The sequence below is a fragment of the Octopus bimaculoides genome, chromosome 14, assembly GCF_046866305.1.
Source record: "Octopus bimaculoides isolate indiv1 chromosome 14, ASM4686630v1, whole genome shotgun sequence".
Classification (NCBI taxonomy): Eukaryota; Metazoa; Mollusca; class Cephalopoda; order Octopoda; family Octopodidae; genus Octopus; species Octopus bimaculoides.
Genome location: NC_142941.1, coordinates 18,658,011 through 18,668,153, shown reverse-complemented (window position 1 = coordinate 18,668,153; position 10,143 = coordinate 18,658,011). Strand labels below are relative to the sequence as shown.

Genomic DNA, 10,143 nt, shown 5'->3' with positions numbered 1-10,143 from the left:
ATTATTTTTCTTAACACAAAGAGAATATACTTAACCCTTTTGTTACCGTATTTATTTTGAGATGCTCTGTGTTTCTTTGAATTACTTTAAATATAACAAAGAATTTAGTAAAATAACTTAGTTATCATTTAGCTAGTGTTAGGAACATAAATTGTGACTAAGGTTTGGAGAAAGATTTTAATTCAAAACTTATAAAAACAATTGGTAACAAAAGGGTTAATACACTAAAAAAAAACATTGCCACTGTTATAAGTGTTTTGTTTTGTCTTAACTAATGATAATTATTGATTCCATTACACCACAAAACAGTATAATTTACCATGTCATGTTATAGTGTATCACTGTATTGTCTCTATATGCATTGCCATTGTACTTATGTTTCTTTTCTCTTCTTTCTCTTTCAGTTCTGAACGTAGTATGGATAGTACTACTTTGTCCCCACATCGTCTTGTGGACCTGGATCTATCTGATTTTGATGAACACCAGGTATAGAAAAGTATATTTGATTTGATTTTGGTAGGGATCTTTTCCCACTAACAGTAACGGAGAAAGTGTAGATCTTTTTCCATTAGCTTTAGGATCACACACAAGCAACCTGGATGCAATTCCTGAAATGGAAAATATCTACATTTACATTAAAAAAATTTTTTAAAGATTATAAATTTACAACAACAAAATGAATTAAATAAAATTCTTGTTTTAATAACTGTCCCTCTTATTTCTTTATTGCCCACAAGGGGCTAAACATAGAGGGGACAAAGAAGGACATACTAAGGGATTAAGTCGATTACATCGATCCCCAGTGTGTAACTGGTACTTAATTTATCGACCCCGAAAGGTTGAAAGGCATAGTCGACCTCGGCAGAATTTGAACTCAGAACGTAACGGCAGACGAAATACCGCTAAACATTTCGCCCGGTGTGCTAAAGTTTCTGCCAGGTCGCCGCCTTTTATAACTGTCCTCTGTCACACTCTAACCTCTCATCACCTAGCACTAAGCCACTTCCTCCAATGTCCCACCTCTCAAAGGATCTTTGTCTTACAAGTTACTTGCTGACACCACCAGTGCTGGTACCACATAAAAAAAAGACATTCAGTCCACACTGTAAAGAGGTTGGCATTTGGAAGGACATCCAGCTGTAAAAACCATGCCAAAATAGACCTCACTAGTGCCACGTAAAAAGCACTGTCCACTCTGTAATGTGGTTGGTGTTAGGAAGGGCATCCAGCTATAAAAGCCATGCCAAAATAGACTGTGAAGCCTGGTGTAGTCTTCTGTCTAGCCAGCTCCTGTCAAACATTCCAACTCCTGCCAGCATGGAAAACAAACGTTAGATGATTATGAATGTAGGACAATTTAACCTTTTGATAGCAGCCTGCCCAAAACTGCCCCAAGTTCTATGATACAAGCTTCTTGTTCTAAGATAACCTAAATTAAAGTTTTCCATCAAAATTGCATGTTATCAGGTTATTAAGAATGAAATGTCCGATTTTCTTATGCACCATGTTTGACAGTCGTTAACTCTTATGTTTTATCCTGACAATTCTTTGTTTTACAATGTTGAAGAGTCACATCATCACTTTCTGAAATGCAGTTCATGATGTCTGATTATATTGAGTTTTCTCATGTAAATCAATTTTTGTGAACCCTTGGATAGATCAAAAATTCATGTTGTTTATGAATATGAGTTCTGTTGTGAAACCAGTGCATTCCAGACAGCTTGAAACATCAATGAGGCGTTTAGTGAAGATGTGGTTAACGAGCACACTATGTTAATGGTTTGAAAAGTTCCGGTCTAGTGACTTTATGGATCTTTCTGAATTGACGGGCACCACTTTTCATTTATGTTTTATGTAGTGTTTTTGGTACCGAAACACTTTCAAACTTCATATATTTCTATATTTTGTGTTATAGAACAGACAAAAATTTTTGTATTCGAAGTTATTTCATGTAAAAAATTATCGTATTTCGGTAATTTCAACCAATCACTGACGTCTATTTAGGTGAAAAGATTTACTGCTATGAAATATAAACAACATATTCTAGCGGTGTAATGGGATCTTTTCCCTTGAATAAAATTAGCCTGCTCGTGAAATTAACGTGCAAGTGGCTGAGCACTCCACAGACACGTGTATCCTTAACGTAGCTCTCAGGGATATTCAGCGTGACACAGTGTGACATGGCCGACCCTTTGAATTACAGGCACAACAGAAACAGGAAATAAGAGAAAGTTGTGGTGAAAGAGTACAGCAGGGTTCGCCACCATCCCCTGCCAGAGCCTCATGGTGTTTTCGCTCAATAAACACTCACAACGCCCGGTCTGGGAATTGAAACCGCGATCCTATGACCGCGAGTCCGCTGCCCTAACCACTGGGCCATTGCGCCTCCACACATTCACTCTTATAAATGTATATATATGTACATACATGCGTGTGTGTGTGTGTGTGTGTGTGTGTGTATATATTTACTAGATTGCTAACATTTATTAATGGTTTTCCCCATTGTATTGATGTGCCGTTTTCTATCATTAAGTAAACTGCCGACACAGGTATGCTAGTATATATATATATATAAAATACACACACTCACACACAGAGCAGGCTTCCACACAGTTTCTGTCTACCAAATTCACTCACAAGTCATTTATTAGGCTGATAGTAGAAGACATTTGCCCAAGGTCTGTGCATTGAGATTGAACCCAAAACCATATGGTTACAAAGCAAGCTTCTAAAAAACAACTGATACCTTTATTTATTTTTAATAGCATGTGCTAATTTTTATTTGAGATAAGTTATTTAACAAGCTAAAACACTGTTAATGTAATGATTGTTTTATTGTTTTGTCTTAATTTTTAGGTCAAGGGTTGTGATTCTTCCAAAGAGAATAGAAAAGTTGAAATTTTTGACGTCAGTTCTCATTTGGAAGCTCCTTCCAACTGTGAGTCTGGTTTTTCTGTATTGGAAATTACTTGCTCTGTGGAACAATCTCCTGTCAAAATAGTTCCCAACGAGAAGCCAAGGAAGAAGAAGTTGATGACAAAACAGTGAGTGCTTTTTTTTTTCTTTTTTTTTTTCCTTTTTTTTTAATGTATTTTAAGTCCTGTTGGTGTATGGTGGTTAAAATCGGTTTCAAATTTTGGTGTAAAGCCAGAAATTTTGAGGTACAGGATAAGTCAATTACATCAACTCCAACGCTCAACTGGCAGTTATTTTATTGACCCTGAAATATGAAAGTCAAAGTTGACCTTGGCAGAATTTGAACTCAGAACATTAGTGTTCAAAATGCTGCTAAGCATTTTGCCTGGCATGCTAACAATTCTGCCAGCTTGCCACTTAAATAGTGTGACTGAAATTGAGTAACTTATGGATAATCTATAATTTTGAATTTTTTTTTTTTTTTTCTCTCAATTTTATTGATTCCTAAATGGAACCATTTCCAAGTGTTTTATATTCTTTTACTAGTTTCAGTTAGCAAATAGATGGCCTCTTGAGGCTTTGAGTGGAGCAAACTGGTGATAACCTTGAAGGAGCAAAATCAGGACTATGTAAAGGATGTTCCAATATTTTAAATTTTGGTTTCTTGTAGATTTCAACAAAGTAAAAACAAACTAACATGAGGATAGGTATTATCATACAACACAATGCCTTTGACAGTAGTCTTCAGTGTTTGCTTCAAATTGCAGGTTGCTAAAATGAGTGCTCTGATAACACTCCAGTATGGATCATTGCAAGTGCAAAATCAACTGTCAGTATCACTTTTCCTAATGGGTGATTGTGGATTGTGTTTACACTCCATTCTCTGGAGTTTACTGTCCAGTAGTGATGTGTTCATGTTTTATCATCAGTTGTTTCTTTCCAAGACGGTTTCAGTTTTGTTACCATAGCCACCCAATGATCGTGTCCTTAATTATCACCTGGTCTGCTATCAAAGCTCAGATTTTTCCCTAACCATAAAAATGGTCTTGAAATTATCTCCCCTTCTTTAAAAGTCATTAAGATTTACTGCTAAGCTTTTGTTTTCTTTCTCCTACCAAGAGGGAAATTTTTAACTAATTAAATACATGTATATATCTTAGGTTTTTGTCTCTGCTATTATGTTCATGTACATATGGATATAATTATCTATTGGATTTATCCTATAGTGTTGCTTAGTGAAATTGATCTGAAATCAGCCATTGCAAAGTGAATTCTTTAACTACAACTACACTATACAAACATATTGTCAGTGCCAGATCTGATCCACATTGAGTTTCTGGGAAGGTGAGGGTAAGATGGTTAATAACTTTGGCAAAGATCTTACCAATAAGAATGAAGAGGGATATATTCCAATGGATCTCTGGGATAATGTTACATATACAGATGCATAACTTGGAGATCAGGGAGTCTCACATTGGGAAACCACAGCTCTGGTACTATGGATATTTGGTTAGAATGCTGCAGGAAAGGATTGCAAAACAGATTTTTCAAGCTGAGTCAAGTGGTGAGAGACTTAGGGGTAGACCACAAGTGAGATGGTTGGATAATATCCACAATCACAGTTGGTTATTTTTGGGAATCCAACAGGAAAGTTTAATGACAGTTGTTTCTGATAGGACCCCTATGGAGAAGATGCCTAAGCACTCTAACCTTCCCAGGAATAATTAGCAGCAGAAATGGATGGATGGAAGTTACTTAACCACTTTGGTTGTTTCTGCAATCATTTGGATATTGTTGAGTACAGCAGTCATTGGAGTGTGGGGTATTCGTCAAAGGCTTCGTCAACGATTACACTGTGTTACCCAATTTTTGTCCTTGGGTGGCAGTTATTATTTCCTAGTTGCTTACGCCTAGAAAGAACGAAAAATGGTTAGCATTTTCTTCAAAATTTGCTTTTGTTACATTTATTCAAACCCTAAAGAATCCCTCTCAACACATGGTTTGGATGCTCCCCCACTACTCCTGCTCGTGATCAGAGATGCACATATTGTCAGTCACTAAGGGAAACGCTCAAGTGGTTACGGTCAAGCAACTGACAAGCAAATCTGTGATATTAAGCAGAATATTTGCTCTATCGATATTTCTGCTTCAGCAACTCAGCACTGAATTTGTCTGAAATGTAATGGAAAATAGGTCAGTTTGAAAACATTGATGTCCAGATGACAAAAGTAAAGTTTGAAGGGAATAGTAATTTTCTTTGATTTCTAGAAAGAAGCAAATAGGAAATAACACTTACTGACCAAAGACAAAATAAAAAATTAAAGTTTTGTTACATAGTGTCATCAGTGTACTAATTAACAATGTCATAAACAATAGCTTCAGCACAGTAAACAAGAAATTATGTTAACTAATGAGCTTGAACAAAAAGGCCAAAAGACTGCTAATATACAATAAGGCACAAGCATAGGTGCTTGTTAAAAATGTTCACTTTGCAGCCATTTGGTTGCATATCTATCCCACTGCGTGGTGCCATGGGTAAATGTCTTCTACTATAGCCTTCAGTTTTATATGGTAATGAAACATGGACTTGGTACTGCCAACATGTGGTGGTAGGTGGTGGGGATGACACAAAACTAAGTTAGTTTAACCTAAGATGCATTTAGAAAATCATTATTTTAAAATATTAAATTCTTGATTAAAAAATTTTTTTTTTTGCATCACAATGTCATTTAAAATCATTGATTAGTTGTAAAATAATCCCTTTGTCTATATTATCAGTACATTGAAGTAATTGTAATGCTTGTTTTTTCTCTTTAATGAACTTTTCAGGAATATACCAAATATTTTAGTGGATGTTATATCACCACAATTTAAAAGTAAGTTAGTATTTTATATTTCCTGTAATGTCTTTGGTTTTGCTTTGGTGTTTTTTATTATATCTTATTAATTTCTTTGTTAAATCTCAAACAAATTATTGTAAATGAAAGTGCAGGCTATGCGGTTAAGAGGTTTTCTTCCCGACCACATGGTTTCAGGTTCAGTCCTACTGCATAGTGACGAAAGCAAGTGTCCTCTACTATAATCCAAAGCTGACCAAAGCCTTATAAGTGAATTTTGTTGATGGAAACAGAAAGAAATTCTATTTGTGTTTATGTATACCAAGACGGCGATCTTTGTCTCTCCTTCTCTTGGCATCACATGATCATTGTAAATGAGCATCACCATCATACAAGCAGTGTCATTGATTTCCAATCTGTGAAAATGTGTCTGGCTATGGGAGAATACTATCTTACTTGATGATAGGTAGGGCATCCAGCTGAAGAAAATCTGCCTCAATGCATTCTGTCTAACCCATGTAATCACAGAAAAGTGGATGTTAAAACAATGGTGAGTTGTTGCTTCTAATGGATTATAATTTGGATGCTTCAAACCCCAAAAGTTCAGAATATGAGATTAGTACTTGATTAGGGTTTCTATTTTCAGGTCTGGTTTGTAGTTGTTGGCAATAACTGCAACAGATTGATATGCTAAGCTTTTTATTTCTTTAAAATAGGCATACTAAAGTCACATTTTATTTCCTTAAAATATGGATACTAAGTTGACACTTTCTAGGTCCAATTGAATTGTATAAAAGATAGCAACAAGCATTCTATTTATGGCAATTAATTCACACTCTACCAAGTAGCTGGTGGGCAGGAAATGTTGAAAATTACTTCAGTTTTTTAATCAATCTATTTCTTAAACTTATTTAGTAATTTGCAAAGTTTTACTCTATAGGTTTGACCATGTTAACTTGTCTTACTACAAGGTTTTTATTTGTAATAACACAAAACTGCAAATACATTAAACATGTACAAACACATCATGCAGGCAATTACATACTGTAAATCACGTACAACATGAGTAACAATCAAGAATTTTGGTATTTCCTAGAGAGAAAAAAAAATAAGATGTTGGTTCTTCTACTACCTTTTCTTAACTGTATTAAATTAGATAATTCTAAATGTGAATATGACATGAGTTATTCTCTTTTCAGGTAATTTCAAAAAGAATACCAGTACAGAAAATAATAGCTTTATTAAACCTGATAAAGATTATGAACTAAAAGGGTATGTTGATTTTTTAAAAAATTTTTTTTTTCAAACGCTGTCTTATAACTTGCAAAACTGCTCACCTATGGGTTTCATCTGTCTTGTCTCATGGATTGATTGCTTCCTGCCAATCTTTATACTATATACTGCTAGAGCTCTCTGTGACCAATAAACTCTGGTATTTCAATGTTCAGGTTTGTCTCTCCCACTCTTCATCTTATATATCAACAAGCTTCTTATCACCTCCAGTAATGCCCTCCAGAAGGAGAGAAAGCATTCTTCCCTCACCTTGTGCAGCCAAGCATCATTGATATATAATCTAGTTACTTTATGCCGAATCAACACTGACTCTATAAACAGAGACTTCAAAAATATCCTCTGTTGCCATTGCGCTAATCTTGTCTCCTTCAATAGCACAAGGACATGTTAATTATATGCATCAAGAAAATATTATACCCTTACATTTCTGGCTATATGAAATCTTGAGGGTTTCTGACTGTATGAAACCCTCAAGATTACTGCAAATGTTTGGTCTTCTTATTTAGAACCAGAAAATACTTTAGTCCCTAACAATTACTGGCCCTCTGCAAGTTTCAGGTGAAACCTACAATAGAGAATTATTCTGACATCTTGAACAATGCTGCTGTTCCACACACTGATGACCTAAATCACATATAAAGGCCACTTGACTGTTTGGCATGAAGATACTCATCAATACACTCTCCCCTTAGACATGCTGTCTCCTTTCTCTGCCTTTCCGAGGTTTCTGCTCTGAGCTGGCTGGTCTTGTGCCACTTCTATTTGGGCACTTACAATTTATCTTTCTCTCATCATATTGCGTGCAACAATCTCACACTAACCTCTATACCCAGAACTTTGCATTCAATTTGTTGGCCCTCTGGAATTCTCTCCTTGAACATGTTTTACATGCAGCTGTCAACCCACAGCTGCTTTGGAAACATGTTAATTGCATCAATCCCAAGTCTCAGAGGACCTGTGTGGGACATGAGCACAAGCCATTTCCTTCACATTGAGACAAAGAAATTAAAATCTAAAGGAAAGCCTGGGTTTAAAAAGTTGCTTTTGAAATGATGCTATTTCTATATTAACTTTGTTCACTTTATTTTTTTCAGTGTAAAATCATCATCAAAACCTCAAAAGAAAGGTAGGCTTTCATTCTACTCTAGCTGTTATTTGCTATCTTCATCAATTTAGACCAAGTAATTTCATTATAAATTAACTAAGATTTTAATGTAAATTATATAAGACATTACAAACAGTAATTTGAAGCTGAAAAAGACAGCAGCATTGCTATAGGGGCTCCTGTCACCTGTTAATTCATAGATATATGATATCATTCTTATCTGTGTTTTTATCTTTTAAATTTCAAACTGGGGTTTATAATGTCTACTATCAAGTGGAAACGTGATGTACCATCATATTTCCAATGAAGAGCTGTGTGCACGCATGCATCAGCCTGCAGTCTCCCACCACGTGTTGGTAAGGACATGTCCTCTACCTCCCATCAAATCAGATCATGCTATCAGGCCCCTGTTCTCATTTGACACAGCAGCTGCAGGCTGGAAGAAGCCTCATGGCAGACCCTGTCCCATGTGGTTGGATATGATTAAGGAAGGTCTCCAGAGGCTCGATGTTACCTTAGAGTATACAGAGGGGCTGACACAGGACAACCAGCAATGGGGGCACTGGTGGACCTGGTCAGCTCTATGCATGATTCTTAGTTTATCATTGTCTGGTATCCCTTTTCAGCATATCCAACTACCAGATAATTAGATGCCACTGTTTTTGTTCTGTTCAAGGATCTGCTCTAATATGGATGTCTGATACTTTAAAAAGGAAAAAAGAAAAAAAGTATTTTATTTAAACAATTAAAAAGCAAATTTTTTTTTTGTCTTTATTTATTTTTTAGAAAATTATTAAGTATGTGACTCAGCTTTGTTTAACATTTCATCCGTTGAGAAACATGATCAGTTACCAAATTTGTTCCCTAAATACATTTTTATCTATATATAGTGAATTCAAATAAGCAATTCAAATAAATAAAGAAAAAAAAGAGGAAAACAATGAACGTGAGAATGTGCACAAGAAGTGTATTGGGTTAATGCTTGGTGAAAGGAGAGAGTTTAACGTTTTGAGTATAAGTCTTTGTTGGAAAGGAGAAAAGGAAAAGTCCAAAGAAGGAAAAGAAACTGCCAACAGCACGTGTGTAGTTACATTGCTGATATATATATATATATATATATATATATATATATATATATATACATTAGTTATAGAATAAAAACGCTGGGTTAACGACTCAACATATCACCCCCCCCCCAATGAACATATATAAGATATACAACATAATCCGTCAAACGTAAGGAATAAGAAGAAATAACGCAAGAAGAAATAATAAATAAAAGAATAAGAAATATATAAGAAGTAAGATGCAAGAAATAGAATATATAGTATAAAATTTTTATACACAAATATATTGTTTCAACCGATAACATACAAATGAGTTAAAGGTATAAAACAATACACATAAATATCATTTCATAGAAGTTAAAATTAATACGGATAAAAATTAATACGAATAAAAGGAATAAAAATTTCAAATATATAATATAATATAGGTCGAACTAAAATAAAGTAAAATAAAATAAAGAAATGAGATACCATAAAGTAGTCTGTCGGTTAAAAATCGAGGACAGAAATGATTTAACGTCATTTAGAATTAAAGCACAAAGTTCTTCATCTCCCTCGGGCACATTTTACAACTCAAAAACAGTAGACACCAATAGGCACGTCCGCACCAGTTAGGTATATACAAGAGTGAATAACAGGCACCCAGCAGGTATCAGCAGGTGAAACAAAGGTGTGATATGTTGAGTCGTTAACCCAGCGTTTTTATTCTATAACTAATATTTTACTCTTGTCTCAATTATTCTGAGCACTTCTCCTTGCAGCCCTGTATAAAATCTATTGGTTTCATAAGAAACCATTAATATTATATATATATATATATATATATATATATATATATATATATATATATATATGTATATATATAGCTACATAGCAACACAATTTCTTACATATTTTAAGTTATAACAGTAAAGAAAAATACATT

At 34.7% G+C, this 10,143-nt stretch overlaps 1 protein-coding gene across 1 annotated transcript in view; it reads left to right on the top strand.

Moving 5' to 3' along the window:
• The first annotated feature begins 404 nt into the window (after positions 1-404).
• The window catches only part of LOC106880657 (uncharacterized), a 31,503-nt gene continuing 21,764 nt past the window's right edge, over positions 405-10,143 (top strand). The window contains exons 1-5 of the mRNA XM_089362471.1: positions 405-486; positions 2,857-3,044; positions 5,746-5,792; positions 6,953-7,025; positions 8,141-8,172. Of these exons, the coding sequence (XP_089218597.1) occupies positions 418-486; positions 2,857-3,044; positions 5,746-5,792; positions 6,953-7,025; positions 8,141-8,172 (409 nt within the window). The 5' untranslated portion in view covers positions 405-417. The remainder of the gene's footprint in view (positions 487-2,856; positions 3,045-5,745; positions 5,793-6,952; positions 7,026-8,140; positions 8,173-10,143) is intronic.